Here is a 22,725-nt window from a genome sequence, read left to right on the forward strand (position 1 = left end):
ATATTCTGAGCATTTCTTTCTTTCTTTCTTTCTTTCTTATTGTTTTATTTTTATTTTTAGATAACTTTTTCATATTCATGTTTTTAAGGAAATGTGGTGTTCATCATTTGTAGAACATCTCAATATAATATTTTCATAGTATAACAGTGCTTAGAACAATACTATTTACATTGTTTTATCATATTTACAGCATTAGTTTAAAGAAAAATTGCAGCCTGTCTTCATTTGTATTCTTACTTGGCAGACTGTAGGTCTTGTTTCAGTGACTCAGCAGAACACTGAGATATTGTCTGGACAATGTCAGTTTTGCTCATCTCTTTAGTATTATTTCTAAAAGGCCATACATGCATGCCGTTGTGATAATTTAACTGGGATTTGTATGAATATGAACAAAATTAAATCTCAAATTGCCTCTTTGTTGAAAGAGAAGTATAACCAAACATTTTTTTGGCTGTGCTTTTCTTTTTGGTCACAGGAAAAAAATTACTAATGGTCTCCTGTGACCCAGAGTCAGCTGATAGCAAGCTGTTGCCCAATATAAGCCAACAGAGCAAAGCCACACCAAGTTTGGGAAGGATCCCGACAATATTTTCTGGATTGTCCCTGATGCCCGATTAACAGCTGGCTCTACCTTTCAGAACTTCAGTGAGGACTGGAGGAGTGGAGCGAGGTTCAGTAACTGGCAGTCGCTGCTCTCCACTGCGGGCACTGTGAGGGCTGACTAGTAAGTGGTCAGCTGATCATTCAACTCTTATGCCCCGTACACACGGTCGGACATTGATCGGACATTCCGAGAACAAAATCCATGGATTTTTTCAGACGGATGTTGGCTCAAACTTGTTTTGCATACACACGGTCACACAAAGTTGTCAGAAAATCTAAACGTTCTGAACGCGGTGACGTAAAACACGTACGTCGGGACTATAAACGGGGCAGTAGCCAATAGCTTTCATCTCTTAATTTATTCTGAGCATGCGTGGCACTTTGTGCGTCGGATTTGTGTACACACGATCGGAATTTCCAACAACGGATTTTGTTGTCGGAAAATTTTATAGCAAGGTCTCAAACTTTGTGTGTTGGAAATTCCGATGGAAAATGTGTGATGGAGCCTACACACGGTCGGAATTTCCGACAACAAGGTCTTGTCACGCATTTGCCGTCGGAAAATCCGACGGTGTGTACAGGGCATTAGTCTTAGAGCCAGCATGGGACAGCTGAAGTGTCACATGGATGCTGCAGCATGGAGGTGACTGTTTTTTTTTGTTTTTTTTGTTTTTTTTTACTAACCCTAAACATTTTCCTTGATAATGGTAAAGATAGTAAAGCTACACATAGGAAAGCAAAAGGAGGAGAGAGAAGCGCCAAGCCAATCCTTTAAACAGCTTAGGAATTTATTTAGTATATAAGTATAAAACAACACTAAAAACTTGTGTGAAAAATGTTGGAGCGCTTGCAGAGTGCTAGAGCAGGTGGGAGCCTCCACATGTTGTTTCACAGGAGGACCGCCGGAAAGGCTCTATTGAGGGATCCACGAACGCCGTGTGTTAGCCGCAGCTGGAGCCTCGATAAGCCTCATGGAGACGTCAGCTGTGTGAAAGAAGTAAAGAAGTATAATAAAAAGTACACATTTTTATTGATACATTTTTTTTTATAAAAACCACCTAACAATAGACGAGAAGATCACATTTACTATGGTAAATGGTAATTATATATGGGTAATATACAGCTGAATTCTATGACACACGGTTAATCTCACAGTAAGAGGCCGAAAATCCCAACATGTTTCAGGAATATACATTTCATTCCTTCTTCAGGAACTTGTGTCTCCCTTGATGACAGGACATACATCTTAATGCTGTGCTGCAAGGCCATCCTCAGACAAATGATCCTTGTGAGCACCTGCACAGCTACAGCAGTGTTATTCATATCTTCTATATCCATTTCATCTTGCCTGTCTTCACTTATTGTGGAGTCTATTTTTTGGACTTAAACTCTGTCACTCCACCTTTAGAGGTATTCCCTCCTTTTGTTGGCAGAGCTCAGATGCAATGGGACAATTTAGAGAGCTCTAACCTCATGATCCACGTTGTATTTTTATATCTGTCAATGGTAGCCACCATATGTCACCGCTTTTTCTGACCATCCCCTGAAGAAGTAATTAAATGTATATTCTGAAACATGTTGGGATTTTCCTTTGCAGTTATGGCCTCTTACTGTGAGATTAACCGTGTGTCATAGAATTCAGCTGTATATTATCCATATATGATTACCATTCATGTATAGTAAATGTGATCTTCTCATCTATTGTTAGCCGTTTTTTATCAATAAAAATTTTTACTTTTTATTATACTTTATGCATCTTTCTGGTTTCCAACCTATGCCTACAAAGTCCCAGGGGCATCTCTTTTGTTTTTCTTTCTCTATTTAGGGATGTGGCTATAGTTTCCAGTCATGCCTTTAGCTGGGTGTCTTGTAAACTCGTTAAAGGTTTGATTAGCTGTCTGAATTTTTAACATAATTTTATCTATAGCTGGTGTTTTTTGTACCAGTTAATTTTTAGTGGAAGTAAAGACTCCAGTCAGAAAGACAATATGTGCTGCAGCACCTGTAAGCGTTTCCTTCAACCCATGCAACTGCTCTCAAATGCCTAAATATGACATTTGACGTTTTAGGTGAGATCAGGTTCAATATTCCATAGCTACATCTCAGGTGCTGGCAAGAAATCAGTGGTACCACTAATGGGATGGTACAGTGATACCATCACACACAGAAATGCAAAACAATATTATTTTCTTATTATAATAGCCAGTAAGAATAGGTATTCTTCTGATGCATCTCACACTAGGCACTGCACTGCACTTTGAGAAAATAATGTGCCAAGCACAAAATGTGTTAGTGATACCTATTCCTGCTGGCTTTTTTTAAAGGAAGAATCTTAATAGAAGCAAACACCTCTCAAGGTTGGTCCCTTAATTCCACCTCCACTGACACACCGCCAGGTGCTGGCCCTGTCCATCACAGGTTTCAAGTTGCAAAAAAAATTCAAGTTGGACACGTCAGGTTTTAAATCACCTTTATTGTAGCTTGTTCATAAAAGAAACTCCAAGATACAAATGTGGGGGAACAGCATCACCAGCTAATGCGTATTACGCTTGCTTAGCGCTTAATTATAGCTCACTATGACTAGGAAGAATATTACTTTGCATCTCAGTGTGCAGTGTTCCTGTTGCTTTCTCAATTACCTGTTGATCCCACCAGGGAGGTCCACCTTTTGCAGCTTCCTGTGATGTGGTGACAGTATTGCTGCTGAATTCAGAGTTGCATTGTCAACCTTATAAAGGTTGTACCTGCCTTCACCACAATAGGTAATGAAGGTGGACATGGGGGACATGGCTATCAGCATTGTCACTGCTGATTTACAAGCCTGTAGCTCATAAGTCAGCAGCTGGGGACACTTAGTCCTGCTCACTATTTTCTTGTTTAACAGAACTGCCTCTGTCTCAATGCAGCTTTTCAGTTTCACTTGATGTAAAGATACCCATAGACACAAGATAACAATCACTTTATTGTCCTGTATGAAACCCATGAGTTGGCTAATAGCAACTCTTATTGGAGGCAGGGGAGATGGATATTTTCCTTCTTGAGATTCCTTTATCTAACTATTTTATGGTGCAGCAAAAATATAACAATTTCCTTTTGGTCACTGACCACACTTTGTAGGAGAGGTTTGGGCAATAGTTGCCTTTCATTGGATTAGTCCTCCCAGATTTCATTCACTACATTATCAACCTAATTTTATTACTTTATATCATGCATGATGTGTTTTATCCCTAAACCAAGGATGAGCATACATGTAATATCATTCTTTCACCATCTCAAGCCATGTATTCCAGAAAAAAACATGTGCTGTTGTCAAATAATGTTTGTAATGTTCTTTCCCTATAGCCAGGATCTTTGTCCCTCTTAATCTGTTCATCACCCTATACTTGTGTGAAAATACAACTCCCATTTTTTTAACCTGTCACTAATATTGCCATATTTACCATTTTTCATGTAATTTGTTCTTTTGTTTATTATTTGCATACTTCTATCGTGTTTTTCCTTTGTTTGTCACCTCATGTTTCCATTCATCTCCTCTGTTAGTAACTAAGAGACGCAAGGCTCATCTACGTCGTTTGGACCGGCGTTGGACACTGGGAGGCATAGTCAACAGACAACAGAGCCGAGGTGAATAACTGCATCATCCATGCTTATCACTAAGAATATTATGAGTGTTGCTTGATCTATATAAAGATTCTAAAGGTTTTATGATTTGGGTGTTTTAAAATATCTAGCTTATCTTTTATTCTTTTCTAGTTTGCACATACAATTCTCATGCATTTTTCTGTTTCTGCCTCTTTATGATGCATGCCTGCTTAAGTACTTTGTTATAATTATGAGATTGATCACTTACCTTTTACAGATGATTCAAAATAAATGGTTAATTTTCTCTTCTGCAGTGATGGTCTCAGCATTCCTCTGAGCTCCAGCTTTCGCCTCTGCTGGATAGCTTTTTAAACTGCCATTGACCATTCATGATATACTGTGATCTGCAGCATTAATGCAGACAGCCAAGTTGCACTTGCAGCCTTTCTGTTTTTACCAAATATGGCCAAAATTATAAACTTGCTATTGAGTTACTATATGTCCACTGGTTTCTGCTAAGGTGGCAGGAACAATTGCAGACTTCTATTGTCATTGTATTCTTCACAGTGTTGGTCATCATTCCTGTCAGTTGACTCCAGTAAGTCTAGTGGTTCATAGGCTGTCTAATTCTGCTTCAGAAATGGTGGCAGGTCATGGCAAATGTAAATGTGTGGGTTGATGTTGGATGAGGTATCTGATTAGATTTCAGAGGCTGTGAGGAAAAAAATATATATAACAGTTGTGATCATACGTTTACTTACCCTGGCAGAATTTATGATTTCTTGGCCATTTCCATTTTTCAGAGAATATGAATGATAACATGAAAACTTTTCTTTCACTCATGGTTAGTGTTTGGCTGAAGCCATTTATTATCAATCAACTGTGTTTACTCTTTTTAAATCATAATCACAACAGAAACTACCCAAATGACCCTGATAAAAAGTTTACATACCCCAGTTCTTTAACATCAATGACAGCTTGAAGTCTTTTGTGGTATTTGTGGATGAGGATCTTTATCTTCTCAGATGGTAAAGCTGCCCATTCCTCTTGGCAAAACTGGACGTTTGAGATCTCCCTAGAGTGGCTCAATGATATTGAGGTCAGGAGACTGAGATGGCCACTCCAGAACCTTCACTTTATTCTGCTATAGCCAATGACAGGTCGACTTGGCCTTGTGTTTTGGATCATTGTCACATTGGAATGTCCAAGTACGTCCCATGCGCAGCTTCCTGGCTGATGAATGCAAATGTTCTTCTAGTATTTTTTGATAACATACTGCATTCATCTTGCCATCAATTTTTACCAAATTTCCTGTGCCTTTGTAGCTCACACATCCCCAATACATCAGCGATCCACCTGTTTTTCCACAGTAGGAATGGTGTACCCTTCATCATAGGCCTTGTTGACTCCTCTCCAAATGTAGTGTTTATGGTTGTGGCCAAAAAGCTAAATTTTGGTCTCATCACTCCAAATGACTTTGTACCAGAAGGTTTGAGGCTTATCTGTGTGCTGTTTGGTGTATTGTAGGCAGAATATTTTGTGGCATTTGCGTAGTAATGGCTTTTTTATGGCGACTCGACCATGCAGCCCATCTCTCACTTCATCACTTAAAGTGCCTACTTATTGTGCATCTTGAAACAGCCACACCACATGTTTTCAGAAAGTCCTGTATTTCACCTGACGTTATTTGTGGCTTTTTCTTTGCATCCCGAATAATTTTCCTGGCAGTTGTTGTTGAAATTTTAGTTGGTCTACCTGACTGAGGTTTGGTTTCAACAGAACCCCTCATTTTCCACTTCTTGATTAGAGTTGATTACTGCTGATTGGCATTCTCAATTCCTTAGATATTTTCTTATATCTCTTTCCTGTTTTATACAGTTCAGCTACTTTTTCCGGCAGATCCTTTGACAATAGTTTTGCTTTCCCCATGACTCAGAATCCAGAAACGTCAGTGCACCACTGGATGAAAGATGCAAGGATCTGTCAGGAGTCCAGAAACTCATTGACCTTTTATACACACACTCTAATTAGAAGCAAACATATCACAGGTAAGGGTGGTTACCTTTTAATAGTCATTCAAACCCCTTTGTGTCAACTTGTGTGCATGTTATCACGCCAAAATCAACAGGGTATGTAAACTTTTGATCAGGGTCATTTGGGTAGTTTCTGATTATGATTTAAAAAGAGTAAACACAGTTGATTGATAATAAATGGCTGCAGCCAAACACTAACCATGAGTGAAAGAAAAGTTTTTGTGTTTATCACTCATATTCTCTGAAAATGGCCAAGAAATCAGAGAATCTCTCTCTCTCTCTCTCTCTCTCTCTCTCTCTCTCTCTCTCTCTCTCTCTCTCTCTCTCTATCTATATATGTGTATATATATATATATATATATATATATATATATATATATATATATATATATGTATATATACACACCTTGCATGTTTGTCGTTTTTAAACAAAATGTATAATATGGGTATTCTGGCACACAAAGGTCCAAATCAACACTTTCTTCATAAGGAAAGCTGGGTCACATAATACATATAATACAAACTCATTTTATATCTGCCTTGTTACACTCCAAACTTTTTTATGTTTTGGAAAAACCTCTGACTTGAAGTTAAAAGTTAGTATGGTTAGAAAATGCCAGATCTTTGTTGATAACATTTCCAGGGTACAGTGAGTTAAGTTAGGGGCAACAAAACCCCTTACAGAGGTTTTTGTCTTCAGATTTAGGTTTTACTTTATTACTTAACCACTTCAGCCCCGGAAGGTTTTACCTTCCTGACCAGGCCATTTTTTGCGATACGGCACTGCTTCTCTTTAACTGACAATTGTGCGGTCGTGCGACGCTGTAGCCAAATAAAATTGATGTAATTTTCTTTCCCACAAATAGAGCTTTCTTACGGTGGTATTTGATCACCTCTGCAGTTTTAATTTTTGCGCTATAAACAAAAAAAAACTAAAAATTAAAAAAAAAAAACAATATTTTTTACTTTCTGCTATAATACATATAAAAAAAAGTAGGAAACAAATTTCTTCATCAATTTAGGACAATATGTATTCTGCTACATATTTTTGGTAGATAAAAAACAAATAAGAGCATATTGATTGGCTTTTGCGCAAAAGTTATAGTGTCTACAAAAAAGGGGATAGATTTAGGGACTTTTGATTTATTTTATTGTTTTTACTGGTAATGGCAGTGATCTGCGATTTTTAGCGGGACTGTGACATTGCGGCGGATAAATCTTACCCTAAGTGACACTTTTTGGGGACCAGTGACACCAATATAGTGATCAGTGCTAAAAAAAAATGCACTAATCCCTGTATAAATGACACTGGGAGGGAAGGGGTTAACTACAGGGGCGATCAAGGGGTTAAATGTGTTCCCTGGGAGGTGTTTTCTAACTGTGGGGCAAGTGGATTCACTGGAGGAAAAGAGAGATTGTGATTCAGCTAAGCTGAAACACGATCTCTCTCTCTTTTCCTCCCTGACAGATCAGCGGTGTGCTTTGTTTACATCGGCACACCGCTGCTCCGTCTCTCCTGTGAACGATCGGCGGGTCGTGGCAGTCGCCGGACCCGCTGATTGGTTCCCACTGTGTCTAATCACAGTGGGAGCGGTGAGCTGGCGGCACGTGCGCGCCCCTATACCACGTGCACAAAATCAGGTACAGGTACGTGATTTTGCGCACCCGGGCCACCCTGCCATCGTAAATGTACGTTGAGTGGTCTGGAAGCAGTTAAACATCAGTTTTAGGTTGTTTATACAAAATTATTCAACTTTAAAGTTTAAGAAAAGCCTAACATGAACTACTATTAAAATATCGCCTCCTCCTACCTATCCTGCATACCCTGCGTAAAAAAAAAAAATCTGTGTACTTACCTCTTTTAATCTGCTCTGGTCCAGTCACGTGATCCAGCAGCTCATGCTTCCCTGTATCAGTGTGTGGTGATTGCAGGGGAGAGAAAGCAGCTCTGACAACAGCTGAGCCAAGGCAGCCTATGGTTGATTTCATTGCTCCCAAAATTCACAGCTGTTGCCGAGTGCTCCCTGAGCCAGAGCTGCAGGATCACATGATAGACAGATACACAGTTCTATTTTACAAAGGGTATGCAGGAAACATAGAAGGGAGAAGGGAACGTTTTTAAGAATAGTGTTAGGCTTTTCTTCCATTGTAGCTATTTTATTTTCAGAGTCATAAGGGGACCATTATCAGATCTGTCACACAGCAAGGCATTGCTAAGCATGCGACAGATTGTGTGACATGTTAGGTTAATATAAGGTTACATTCTGATTTATAAATTCTTTTTCAGCTGCTCTAAAGTAGAACTGTGACGGAATAAAACCTGCCCCTGACCACTTTCAAATTATGCATCTGGTTAGAATGAAAATTTGTCTCATCCAAAGTGGGGACGGAAAGTATTCAGACCCCCTTAAATTTTCCCCGCGTTGTTATATTGCAGCCATTTGCTAAAATCATTTAAGTTCATTTTTTTTTCCTCATTAATGTACACACAGCACCCCTTATTGACAGAAAAACACAGAATTGTTGACATTTTTGTAGATTTATTAAAAAAGAAAAACTGAAATATCACATTGTCCTAAGTATTCAGACCCTTTTCTGTGACACTCATATATTTAACTCAGGTGCTGTCCATTTCTTCTGATCTTACTTGAGATGGTTCTACACCTTTATTTGAGTCCAGCCGTGGTTGATTATACTGATTGGACTTGATTAGGAAAGCCACACACCTGTCTATATAAGACCTTACAGCTCACAGTGCATGTTAGAGCAAATGAGAATCATGAGGTCAAAAGAACTGCCTGAAGAGCTCAGAGACAGAATTGTGGCAAGGCACAGATCTGGCCAAGGTTACAAAAAAATGTCTGCTGCACTTAAGGTTCCTAAGAGCACAGTGGCCTCCATAATCCTTAAATGGAAGACGTTTGGGACGACCAGAACCCTTCCTAGAGCTGGCCGTCCGGCCAAACTGAGCTATCGGGGGAGAAGAGCCTTGGTGAGAGAGGTAAAGAAGAACCCAAAGATCACTGTGGCTGAGCTCCAGAGATGCAGTTGGGAGATGGGAGAAAATTGTAGAAAGTCAACCATCACTGCAGCCCTCCACCAGTCGGGGCTTTATGGCAGAGTGGCCCGACGGAAGCCTCTCCTCAGTGCAAGACACATGAAAGCCCTCATGGAGTTTGCTAAAAAACACCCGAAGGACTCCAAGATGATGAGAAATAAGATTCTCTGGTCTGATGAGACCAAGATAGAACTTTTTGGCCTTAATTCTAAGCGGTATGTGTGGAGAAAACCAGGCACTGCTCATCACCTGTCCAATACAGTCCCAACAGTGAAGCATGGTGGTGGCAGCATCATGCTGTGGAGGTGTTTTTCAGCTGCAGGGACAGGACGACTGGTTGCAATCGAGGGAAAGATGAATGCAGCCAAGTACAGGGATATCCTGGACGAAAACCTTCTCCATAGTGCTCAGGACCTCAGACTATGCTGAAGGTTTACCTTCCAACCAGACAATGACCCTAAGCACACAGCTAAAATAACGAAGGAGTAGCTTCACACCAACTCGTGACTGTTCTTGAATGGCCCAGCCAGAGCCCTGACTTAAACCCAATTGATCATCTCTGGAGAGACCTAAAAATGTCTGTCCACCAACGTTTACCATTCAACCTGACAGAACTGGAGAGGATCTGCAAGGAGGAATGGCAGAGGATCCCCAAATCCAGGTGTGAAAAACTTGTTGCATCTTTCCCAAAAAGACTCATGGCTGTATTAGATCAAAAGGGTGCTTCTACCAAATACTGAGCAAAGGGTCTGAATACTTAGGACCATGTGATATTTCAGTTTTTCTTTTTTAATAAATCTGCAAAAATGTCAACAATTCTGTGTTTTTCTGTCAATAATGGGTGCTGTGTGTACATTAATGAGGAAAAAAATGAACTTAAATGATTTTAGGAAATGGCTGCAATATAACAAAGAGTGAAAAATTTAAGGGGGTCTGAAAACTTTCCGTCCCGTACAGAGAAAGTCCCTTTCTTTATTGTACATCATGGTACACAGAGCCTAAGTAATAACTTAATGGGTTATGGGCCACCTTCAGGTGATGGACACTGGTATACCCAATACAGGAACTTCACTCCCCTATATAACCCCTCCTCCTTCCAGTAGCACCTCAGTTTTTTCGCCAGTATCTAAGGTGTTGGTCACGAGTGAAGATGTGCTCTGAGGAGCTCCAGGAGGGATCCATGCTGGATTTAAATTCCTCCATAGACCGGATCCATCCAAGCCACTGAGGCCACAGGATGGTACCCGGGCCTCACATAGAAGAACAAGGTTTTGCCTGTAAGGTTTTGCCTTTTGAGGGCTGGACCCCAGGAACCAGCATTCTTTTTGGTCATGCTACATTACCTAAAGTTGCTCCTGAGGGGTGCTATACATGTCCAAAGGAGTGGAACCCCTATTATAGGGACCCGGTCTTTGAAGGTTTACTAACGCTGCCCGCCGTGATGGATGAAGTTTGGATCTGTCTGTTTTCAGCAGTATCCTGCAGCGAGGAAAAGGTAAGGGAAGAAGCTTAGGAACTGCAAAAAGTCCACTTATGCCTTTTTTCTTCCATATGAAAAACATTGTAATGCCTTAAAATCTCCACTCACTAGAGGGAGTAAAGATACACATACCTTGGTACGTTGCCTCCTCTCCTTCGGGTCTGCCTTACAGACCCGAATGCTGTGCTGTCCGCGCACGGGCTAAGGTTCATTTGAGAAAAGGAGGAGGGCGGGCCACTGGAAGGGGCGTGGCCTAAGGCAGTGGGCGCCGTGTGCAGGATTCAGCGTCCACGTGGAGCACATGACACACACGCTGGGACGCTAATCAGGCTCACACCTAAAGTTTCTTTATAAAACAGACGATCTTATAACAGAAGGTCTCTATCAGAGTAGCTGAAGAGAAGAAGTCTGTCACACAGGAGCACTGGGGCAGGTAAGTTGTGTATACAGGCATTTCCAGTACAGGAAATACATTGTTGCTCAGCATCAAGCTGATCTTTATGGTGCCATTTTTATTGCTAGACTATTGCTCAGCAAGTAGTACATTTTACTAGAGTGCCTCTGCTTTTGTGCTTAGCACTATGGCTTCCAGTTACACAAAGGTACCAAAAATTCCACCCCCAGGCGCTGGGAACTCCAGTCATGCCTCCACACTGTCATCCTCTCCGGAGATACCAGATATGGCAAGCCAGGGTGAGTCATTGGAACCAATTGGTGGTGCAACTGCTTCTCACACTTCAGCCCCTGTATACATGACTGAAGATGCATTTTCCTCTGCCCTGCAGGGCTTAGAAGGAAGAATAGCGGCTTTAATCGCATCCTCCATTCAAATGGATAGGAAGTGTGTTAGATCCCCCTCCCCCACCTCAAACCCTTTACCAAGGGAAATGTGGGTACAGGATGAGGTATTACCCTCAGGTGATCATGTGGAAAAACAAGCCGATTATTCCTCTGCGGAGGAAACAACAGTTGATGAACCTTTTTCAACCTCGCAATCAGAAAGATTAATGGAACAAACTCTTACGGAGATGGTTTGTTGCACTTTCATGCTACCCCTAACAGAGTCAGCTGAAAGTTTGGTTTCTTCCTTGGGTTCTTTTAAACCTTTACAGCCTTTTCATGCGTTTCCGATCCATGCATTACTAGAAAAGCTTATTTATGCTGAATGGGATCACCCGGATAAGCATTTTCTCCCTCCAGAGAGATTCTCAGTTCTCTATCCCATGGAGGAGCAATTCACCAAAAGATGGAATGTACCAGCAGTTGATGCTGCGATTTCCAGTGTGAATAAAAGTTTAACTTGTCCAGTAGACAATGCACAAATGCTTAAAGATCCAACAGATAAAGTTGGAATTCCTTGTTAAAATCCTCTTTTTCCTTGGCAGGGGCTGTTACTCAGCCTGCAGTCGCTGCAATAGGCATCTGTCAGTCCCTAAAGGACCAGTTCAGAGAGGCCCTTAAGGAGGTCCCTGCACAACAGGCTCGTGAGTTGGCCGAACTACCAAAGGCATTATGTTTTGCCATAGACGCTATGAAAGACTCTATTCACCAGGTGTCCCGCCTTGCGTTTGTGCTGGTACACATGTGTAGGACCCTTTGGTTAAATAATTGGTCAGCCGAAGCACCCTGCAAAAGGCTTCTGACTAGTTTCCCTTTTCATGGGGAGCGACTGTTTGGGGATAATTTGGATAAATACAGCCAAACGATTTCTAGTGAGAAGAGTACTCTTTTACCAGTCAAAAGAAAGTATAAACCTCCTTCATTTAAACTGACTTTTTCTCCTGCGCCAGGGGCATACACCTCTAGGCAGTGGCGACGGCCTATACCGTCAGACTCTAGAGGAAAACCTTAGGGTCAAGCCCAGGCACAAAAGAAAACCTGGGGCCAGAAATCTGCAAAGCAGAATACTATAGCCTCATCGTGAAGAGGTGCCCCCCCTCGCCAGAGTGGGGGGAAGACTTCTGCAATACTCAGAAGTCTGGCAAAAGGAAATTCAGGACAGATGGGTCGTCTCCACAGTGTCGTCCCCACAGAAGAGCAAGGTCTGGGGTTTTATTCAAACCTGTTTAGGGTACCAAAACTAAATGGTGATGTCAGACCCATCAGGTCAGTAGTTTCTATCCTACAAGGAAGAGAACTTCTGGCGTCCATCAACATCAGGGATGCATATCTGCATGTCCCTATATTTCCCGCTCACCAAAGGTTTGTGCGATTCGAAGTAGAACAGCAGCACTTTCAGCTTGTAGCCTTGCCCTTTGGGCTAGCTCCAGCACCCCAGGTGTTCACAAAAGTACTGGCCCCACCTCTAGCCAGGTTAAGGGCACAGGGCATAACAGTCTTGGCATACCTAGATGATCTATTGTTAATAGACCAGTCAGTGGCTCGCTTGGAGCAAAGTGTACACATTACAACCAGTTACCTGGAAAGTCTGGGTTGGATTCTCAACCTAGAGAAGTCTTCCTTGAAACCGCTAAAAAAGCTGGAGTATTTGGGCCTGATCATAGACACAGGCCAGGAAAAGGTGTTCTTGCCTCCGGCAAAAATCAGCTCCATACAAGAGCTGGTGCGGATGGTCAGGTTGAAAGGAAATCCCTCAATTCGCCTTTGCATGAGGTTGTTAGGAAAGATGGTGGCTTAATTCGAAGCAGTCCCCTATGCCCAGTTCCATTCGAGACTGTTGCAAAACAGTATCCTGTCTGCTTGGAACAAAATGATCCAAGCTTTGGTCTTGCCAATGCGGCTGTCCCCAGGGGTGTCCCAAAGCCTCAGTTGGTGGTTACTAACCCAGAATCTGCTGAAAGGAAAATCCTTCAGACCAGTTATCTGGAAATTAGGAATGACAGATGCCAGCCTTTTAGGCTGGGGAGCAATACTAGAGAAGACGACTGTCCAGGGACAGTGGTCAAGAACCGAAAGAGCCTTGCCCATCAACATCCTAGAGATTCGTGCAGTGCGTCTGGCTCTGAAGGCCTGGACTTCCAGGTTAAGGGATTGTCCTGTCAGGATCCAATCCGACAATGCCACGGTTGTGGCCTATATCAATCACCAAGGGGGCACCAAGAGTCTCTCAGCGCAGAGAGAGGTGAACCATATTCTAACTTGGGCAGAAAGGAATGTTACGTGTCTGTCAGCAGTCTTCATTCTGGGAGTAGAGTATTGGCAGGCGGACTACTTAAGTCACCAGGAGTTATTCCCAGGGGAATGGTCTCTTCACCCTGACATTTTTCGGGCTGTATGCCAAAGATGGGGGACTCCGGACCTAGATCTTCTAGCGTCCAGATTCAACATGAACTTAGTCAACTTTGTGTCCAGGACAAGGGATCCACTCGCATGCGGACAGATGCGCTGGTGACCCCGTGGGATCAGTTCTCACTAATCTATGCATTCCCCCCTATTCAGTTGCTGCCACGACTTCTTTGCAGAATCAAGCTGAAAGGAAAGCCGCTAATTCTGGTAGCACCAGCATGTCCAGAAGGTCATGGTATGCAGAAATCGTAAATATGGCAGTGGAGGATCCAAGGTTCCTTCCACTAAGGCCAGACCTGCTCTCACAGGGGCTGTTATTCCATCCTACTTTACGAACGCTAAATTTAACGGCCTTGCTATTGAAACCCACATTCTGAAGAAACGTGGGCTTTCCGGGTCAGTTTGAATAATGCAAGGAAGCCAGCTTCGAGAACTACATATTATTGAGTCTGGACTGCTTATGTTTCCTGGTGTGAATCCAAGGGTTGGCACCCTCGGAGATATATCTTAGGCAGAATTCTTGCCTTTCTACAATTAGGCATAGAGATGAAATTGGCCTTGAGTACTATTAAGGGCCAAGTCTTAGCCTTATCGATCTTATTTCAAAGACCGCTTGCTACACATTCTTAAGTCCGGGGTTTTATGCAAGGGATGATGCGGATTAATCCGCCAGTTAAATTACCTTTGAGCCCTTGGGACTTGAACTTAGTTTTGTCAGTGTTACAAAAACAGCCATTTGAACTGATACAGCATATTCCCTTAGTCCTTCTGACAAGGAAGCTGGTGTTCTTAGTTGCTATATGCTCAGCAAAGAGGGTTTCGGAATTGGCTGCTCTTTTTTGTAAAGAGCCATATTTAATTATTCATGAGGACAGATTGGTGTTACGCCCTCATCCAGACTTTTTACCAAAAGTGGTCTCAGGTTTTCACCTGAACCAAAATATTGTCCTGCCATCGTTTTTTTCCAAAACCATGTTCCAGGGAAGAGAAGTCACTACATTGTCTTGATGTGGTTAGAGCAGTGAAAATCTATTTAAAGACAACTGCTCAGATTAGAAAGACTGATGTCTTATTTACTCTACCAGAGGGTCCTAAGAAAGGACAGGCAGCGTTGAAATCCACTGTCGCTAAGTACATTCGGCAAGTTATAATTCAAACTTATGATTTAAGGGGTAAGATTCCCCCTTTTTAAGTTAAGGTGCACTCTACTAGGTCGGTTAGTGCTTCTTGGGCAGTGTGTCACCAGGCCTCCATGGCTCAGATCTGCAAGGCCACCAACTTGGTCTTCAGTACATACATTCACAAAATTTTATCAGGTGGATGTAATGAGGTATGAGGATATCGCCTTCGGGCGCAGTGTGCTGCAGGCAGCAGTATAAGTCCTCAGGTCTGAGGTGCCCTACGGGTTGTCTCTCCCTCCCCTCAAATAGCATTGCTATGGGACGTCCCATTAAGTTATTACTTAGGCTCTGTGTCCCATGATGTATGACAAAGACAATAGGATTTTTATAACAGCTTATCTGTAAAATCCTTTTCTTGGAGTACATCATGGGACACGGAGGTCCCTCCCCTCTTTATAGGGTTTAAGTATATTGCTTTGCTACCAAACCTGAGGTGCTCCTGGAAGGAGGAGGGGTTATATAGAGGTATACCAGTGTTCATCACCTGAAGGTGACCCATAACCCATTAAGTTATTACTTAGGCTCTGTGTCCCATGATGTACTCCAAGAAAAGGATTTTACAGGTAAGCTGTTATAAAAATCCTATTTTTTTCCTCATCCTACATATGGTTTTGCTGTTTGCATAGATTTTTGGATGTGGTCCCCCATTATTAAATATTTAGCACTTTCAATAGGATGCTTGGGAATTAAGCCTTTGGGGTTGCAAATACACGTAAAGGATACGTTCTCCTTTAGGAGCATGGTACATGTTATACCCGTATTTGGGGTGTAACATGTAACATACTCCTATCAGTGGTGTATTTAGGTTTTGTGCTGCCCTAGGCCTGACTAAACTCATGCACCCCCCTAATTTAAATACGACCCCCCCCCTGCTGCCGAGGCCACACCCCTTCCTGCCAAGGCCACGCCCCTTCCTGTTTAAGACCCGCCCTATCATCTGTAAACCACACCCCTTCCTCTTTAGGCTCATTTGGCACCTTTCAGGGGGGAGGAGGGAACAGGTACCCTTCCCCACTCCCTGGAGACTGCAACTAAATGTGGACTGTTTAAAGGGTTTGCATTGATTTTAGCATGCATGGAGCACTTTGCACATGCCAGTGGCAGCTGGTGCTCAAAATTTTTGGGGGGTGCAAACAAACTAAGAAATGCAGAAAAAAAGACATCAATTGCAGCCTCACTGTGCCCCATCAAATGCAGCCACTGTTCCATCAAACGTAGCCACTGTGCCCACCAAACGCAGCCACTGTGCCCACCAAACGCAACCACTGTGCCCATCAATTGCAGCCACTGTGCCCACCAAACGCAGCTACTGTGCCCCATCAAACGCAGACACTGTGCCCCACCAAACGCAGACACTGTGCCCCACCAAACGCAGACACTGTGCCATCAAACGCAGCCACTGTGCCATCAAACACAGCCACTGTGCCCACCAAACACAGCCACTGTGCCCACCAAACACAGCCACTGTGCCCACCAAACGCAGCCACTGTGCCCACCAAACGCAGCCACTGTGCCCACCTAACGCAGCCACTGTGCCCATCATTTGCAGCCACTGTGCCATCAAATGCAGCCATTGTGCCCCATCAAACGCTGTCACTGTGCCCCATCAATTGCAGCCACTGTGGCTTTAAACACAGCCATTGTGTCCCATCAAACGCTGTCACTGTGCCCCATCATTTGCAGCCACTGTGCCTTCAAACGCAGCCATTGTGCCCCATCAAACGCTGTCACTGTGCCCCATCAAATGCTGTCACTGTGCCCCATCATTTGCAGCCACTGTGCCTTTAAACGCAGCCATTGTGCCCCATCAAACGCTGTCACTGTGCCCCATCAATTGCAGCCACTGGGCCTTTAAACGCAGCCATTGTGCCCCATCAAACGTGTCACTGTGCCCATCATTTGCAGCCACTGTGCCTTTAAACGCAGCCATTGTGCCCCATCAAACGTGTCACTGTGCCCATCATTTGCAGCCACTGTGCCCCATCAAACGCTGTCACTGTGCCCCATCAATTGTAGCCACTGTGCCATCAAATGCCAACACTGTTCCCATAAAACTCTTATAATTTTTTTCAATAACTTTACCTGCTGTGCTGAGGAGAAGGGTCAAGCAGTGTGGAGGAGGGTAGGCGGAGCATAAGGCTCCACCAGTCATCGGCCGCTTATGGGGGCGTGAGTCACACACCGCCCCCCACCCGTCTTCCTGATTCCCGGCTCCCGCGCCCGCCCACAGCCCACGGCAGCCGTCTTGCTGTAGCGGGCGGCGCTGCTGTGTATGGGCGTGCTTGCCAGAGGGTGGAGGGGCCTGAGCTCTGCTAAGCACGCCCATACACACGCCCCTCCACTCTCTGCCAAGCACGCCCATACACAACAGCGCCGCTACAGCAAGGCGGCCGCCGTGGGCTACATGTGTGCGGGGGGCGGCCGCGGGAGCTGGGAATCGGGTGGGGGGACTTTCTCTCATGCGGAGGGGGCGGCTTTTTTTGCCGCCCCCCGCAAAGTGCCGCCCTAGGCCTAGGCCTTGTCGGCCTAGGCCAAAACACAGCCCTGACTCCTATTCACCGTCATCCTGCTGCCAGAGCTCCCCTCCCTGTGTCAGTGAGCAGGGGTTCCCCCCGCATAGCTACATCATTCATTCATAGGATCCATGGCAGATGGCTTATTGTTCTCAATTAACTGCAAGAGCACTGATAAGCACCCTCTTAGTTCATTCACAACTTTCAAACTGACAGACAGCTCACACAGAGATATGGGCAGTAAACTGTAGGACTTGTCTGCAAGAGCCTGACATTGCACCTGCAATCCACTGATCGTGGGTGCAATCCCCTGCAGGCAGACTTTTTTCCTACAAAAATATGTGCATTTATTTTTTTTATCAGAAAGATGAGCCTTTAAACCTGGTCCAGAGACTTTAGTGAATGAGGGGCAGCCTGAGTTGCATCTGTCTAGTTAATTTGCTTGATAGTATAGTATTTTTAAGAATTGTTGTGCAATTCATGCCAGCTAAAACACAACAAATTAACACACATAACTTATTTTAATACTATTGTAAAAAAAGATCAGCAATTTGCAACATTACATTAGAAATCAGACCTATTTTTTTTTCTGCTTAGTAGTGCGTTATTTAAATTCATGCTTACTGTAAAGCCTCGGGCACTCAGATATTAAATACTGGCTTTGGTTAATAGTGCAGAGATTCTCTCTTGCACCCACATCCCCAGTCATAGCAAACATACAGCTTCCTGATTAACAATTCCTTGCTCTGCTTTATTTTGCCTAGCAGAGGAGTAAAAATGTTCATGAAACCACAGCTTCCAGGAGCTGTGTAAAAACCCAGATCCCTCTGCAGCAGAAAATGTTTTTTTCCCAACATAAAACATCAGGGCAGGGTAGGGAGATTTAAAGACACCAAGGGAGATTGCTGACTGATGGAAACAATTTGAGAAGAAAATCTTGCTCTGGTTTGGAAAAATGACAGTCTTTAGTTAATACATTCATGAGATCTGTATTCATCTTTCATAGGATTCAGCATCCTACTGTTGAAGAAAAGTATACATGCAGAGCAGAGACCCCTGACCAGACTGTTCTGTCCTAATGCACACGGATTTGTGTATATTTCGTAGTATGTAACGTTGGTTAGCTGTAGCATGTATAATAATTCAGAATGCTGCATGAAAGGGTTTTTTAAATGGGTTCATGTAAAATATACAGTCTGCTATGGCCCAAGCAAGCTGGTCTGCAGCAAAAATGTTTCATTAAGCCATTTTGGTTTTGAAAATAAGGAGCAATGCTTTCTTTTTTTTCCTTTTAACCTCCCTGGCGGTATGATTATTTCAGATTTTAGGTGCTGAAAGCGGTACCATTATTTTTGCATGGAAATGTGGCGTTTTATATTGTAGGCCTGTAATTCTTAGGAATAACTCACTGAAATCTGTCCAAACAAGAGTCTAGTATACATCCTGGGTATGATAAAGTTTGAAACACAAAATCATAAATTATAATATAATAAATAACTATAAATAATAGCAAAAAATAATATAATGGTAATAATACTTTTTATTCAATACATTTTAGTAAATAATATAAATCAAAAACACTGACATTTTTTTTGGCCAAACAAGAGTGCAATATTAGTAGTCATATTGCTTTTAGTAAACGTCTCGGGTATGGTAAATTTTAAAACAGAGTACAGCGCAAAGTCCGACGTCACAGTCAGGACAGTAGAACCGGGTTTCTTTTCTGACTTTCCTTCCTGTGTCGTCACGTTTAGAGCAGCAAACCACACACATCCTTGTGGGTGCTGCCTTCTTTTCTGTTGGTGGAATGTGGTCCACAAAGTGTCAACCTGTCAGACGTTCCGGGTTCACAACGCCAGCAGCACGACGTCCAGATCGATGTACAGTGGTTGGTGTTTGGTGCTTCAGAAATATGAGTTCTGCAACTTTCCAAACGAAGTCTGCATGAATCACAGGCCTGTCACTCTTTTTTTTTAGAAGAATGAAAGCGTTCCACAGGCACTGTTCAAGAAGATGCCTGAAGATTTTTTTATATTTTTTTTGTTGCTTTCTCATAGCAGGGTAAAAAGTCATGGCCTGGTCAGCTCTGTCAACACCTCCCATTGTATTGTTGTAGTCCATTACGAGTTGAGGTTTCATAACATCTTTTCCAACTTTTGTACGTACCATGACAGTAGAGATGTTGTGAATGGTACTCATTAGGCACACATCTTTTTTATCTCGCCATCTTAGTGCCATCATTTTGCCTTTTTGCCAGGCAACTATTTCTCCTGCAGTGAGCTTTTTTTTGGCAAAGGTTGGCGGCATGTCACGCCGGTAAGCTCTAACAGTCCCGTAAGCATCTGTCTTGTGTTGTAGAAGGAACTCATAGAGTTCTGGAGAAGTATAAAAATTATCTGTGGTTACACAGTACCCCTGATTCAACAATGGCTCAATCAAAGTGAGAACAGAAGCGGTTGCCATTCCATATTGACTGAATCTGTCGTGGAATTTCGTCCCTTTCCTTTCCCTTTTCGGTGTAAAGGACCGAATTCCATATATAACCAGTGCTGGCTTCACAGAGCATGAATGATTTTATGCCGAATCGCGCTCTCTTAGACGCGATGTACTGTATCTAGCTAAGTCTTCCTTTGTAGGCCATAAGACTTTCGTCGATACTGATGTCTCTGTCTGGTATATAGGTCTGCTGGAAATTTTTCTGAATAATTTGATATAAGTCCCAAATTTTTTTCAGTTTTGGAGCTGGATGAGAAGTCTCATCAAATTCGTCATTATTTTGAAAATGCAGATATTTCATTATGAGTGAAAATTTGTATTCCGACATTATGGTGCCAAAAAAAGGAGTGGCTAATATTTTGTTGGTTGTCCAGTACCACTTTTGCAGGGGTTTCCCCACCACTTCCTGGAGAATAATTAGGCCCAGAAACTTCCAGATGTCCTCCTTGGTCACTGGTTCCCATTTTCTGCTCCCTGAAAACCTCTGCGGTATAGCAGCTTGTTGTTCCTGGTACCGATTGGTCTCTGTAACAATTATTTCTATGACCTCATCAGTCAAAAAGAGTTGGAGGTATCCCAAGGGGCTGTCATCTTCAACCTCCACTTTTATACCAGGCGCTCCAGTAAACGGGAATCTTGGGGGTGCTGTGTGCTCTGTACCGCAATCAATCGAGCACCAAGTCCGCACATCGCTGGGCAAAGTCGCAGGATCATCGCTGAAATCGCTTTCCGTGCCTGATGACGAACTTCCCCATGATTCGCTATCACTCACATCTGCAAGCGATTCTGTCTCGCTGTCGCTGTTTTCCAGCAGGTCATATGTCGCTTTTGATGTTGAAGCGCGCTTTTTGGATGCCATGGTCGCTCTGCAGTTTCCAGACACAAAGTACAGTAAAACTGCAGGCAGGGGCACTGGACAAAGCACTGGGGGGCAATCTGAGGTCAATTTTTTAATATTTATTATATTTTGTAATGTAATCCAATAGGATTACAATGTGTCAGTGTGTTTGTGCTTTATACATTTTGAATTTGCCGCCGGTTCCACCCCCTGCGTCGCTACGCTCGCAGGGAACGGAAGCCAGGGCACACAGTGGATCGGGCGGAAGATCCGGCCGCCGAAACATCGCGGGATCCCGGAGACAAGGTGAGTCGCGTCTTCCAGGATCCAGCGATGCGGTCCCGAGTCTGGCTCAGGGTTACCGCTTTTGGTACTAAATTCTCACCCCGAGCCAGACTCGGGAATACCGCCAGGGGGGTTAAGGCCCCTTTCATACATACGGACCATTTGTCCATTTTTCATCCATCCGTCGACGGATGACATACAGACATCAATGCATTCCAAAGGAAAAACAGATGGCAACGGATGATCATCTATTTTCATCCATTTTCATCCCTTCCATCAACATCCGTTTTTTTGAATGGATGAAAGCCCTATTTTTCATTCGTCAAAAAAATTAATCGGACGAAAAACTGATGTAAACTGACAAACGGTCAGCATTTCATCCGTTTTTGCACTAGTTGTTGGGGCCAACCAGTCACTGGGGGTGGTGGTGGGGGGTTTATGGCAGAGAAAGGCAGAAGAGCAGTGTATACAGTGAGGGGGCAGTCTGTACAGACAGGCTTCCTCACTTGCTGGCGCTGTCATTTTTGGCTTTTAAACGTAAGTGCCGTTTTTTTTTTTTTCTTTAGGTTTTGGAGCTGTCATTTGGGGGGGGGGTCAGTGTGTGCAAGGAGAGGGGCAGGAGAGGAGATGTACATACAGTGAGGGGGCAGTCTGTACAGACCTTTTTCTGACATTTGTTGGTTACAAGTTAAAATCAGTATTTTTTGCTAGAAAATTACTTAGAACCCCCAAACATTTTATATATATATATATATATATATATATATATATATATATATTAGCAGAGACCCTAGAGAATAAAATGGGGGTCATTGCCATATTTTATGTCACACGGTATTTGTGCAGCGGTCTTGCAAACACAATTTTTTGGGGAAAAAATACGCTTTCATTATTTAAAAAAACTAAACAGTAAAGTTAGCCCAATTTTTTTTTGTATAATGTGAAAGATGTTACGCTGCGAGAATCGTGAGAGAATCATGATCTTTATTCTAAGCAAGAAAAATCGTGATTCTCATTTTATCCTGAATCGTGCAGCTCTAATGTAAACCAAAAATTTGACTCACGCGGTTAAGTGGATGTACAGAACTGATATATAAACTGATGAAAAACTGATACTAACTGATCCGTTTTTTTCTTTGAAAAAACGTGACCGAACTGATGAAACCAACTGAAGGCATGTGTGAAAGGGGCCTAATTCTTTTTTTTAAAGGATTGCATCAGCATTGTAGAGTCAGATAAAAAAAACAACAACATTGAAATATAAACAATTAAACATGTGCGCCTGTTCATCGACAAAACAGTCAATACCAGCAATGTATGACTTTTGAGGGGCAAAAAATCAGGACAATAAGCCATCAAGTTCCTTATCTATAAAAATAGAAAATGAATGAAAGAAATACAATCAAAATT

General features: G+C 42.8%; 1 protein-coding gene across 10 annotated transcripts in view; it reads left to right on the forward strand.

Moving 5' to 3' along the window:
• SH3PXD2A (SH3 and PX domains 2A) overlaps positions 1–22,725 on the forward strand; it is a 467,201-nt gene that overhangs the window by 391,879 nt on the left and 52,597 nt on the right. For 8 of the 10 annotated variants that reach the window (XM_073596107.1, XM_073596109.1, XM_073596106.1 and 5 more), the window contains one exon: positions 4,144–4,227. The exons of the other annotated variants lie outside the window; for them this stretch is intronic. In XM_073596107.1, coding sequence (XP_073452208.1) covers positions 4,144–4,227 — 84 coding nt within the window. The remainder of the gene's footprint in view (positions 1–4,143; positions 4,228–22,725) is intronic. 10 annotated transcript variants of the gene reach the window in all.

This window comes from Aquarana catesbeiana, linkage group LG08 (genome assembly GCF_042186555.1).
Source record: "Aquarana catesbeiana isolate 2022-GZ linkage group LG08, ASM4218655v1, whole genome shotgun sequence".
In the NCBI taxonomy this organism is placed as follows: domain Eukaryota; kingdom Metazoa; phylum Chordata; class Amphibia; order Anura; family Ranidae; genus Aquarana; species Aquarana catesbeiana.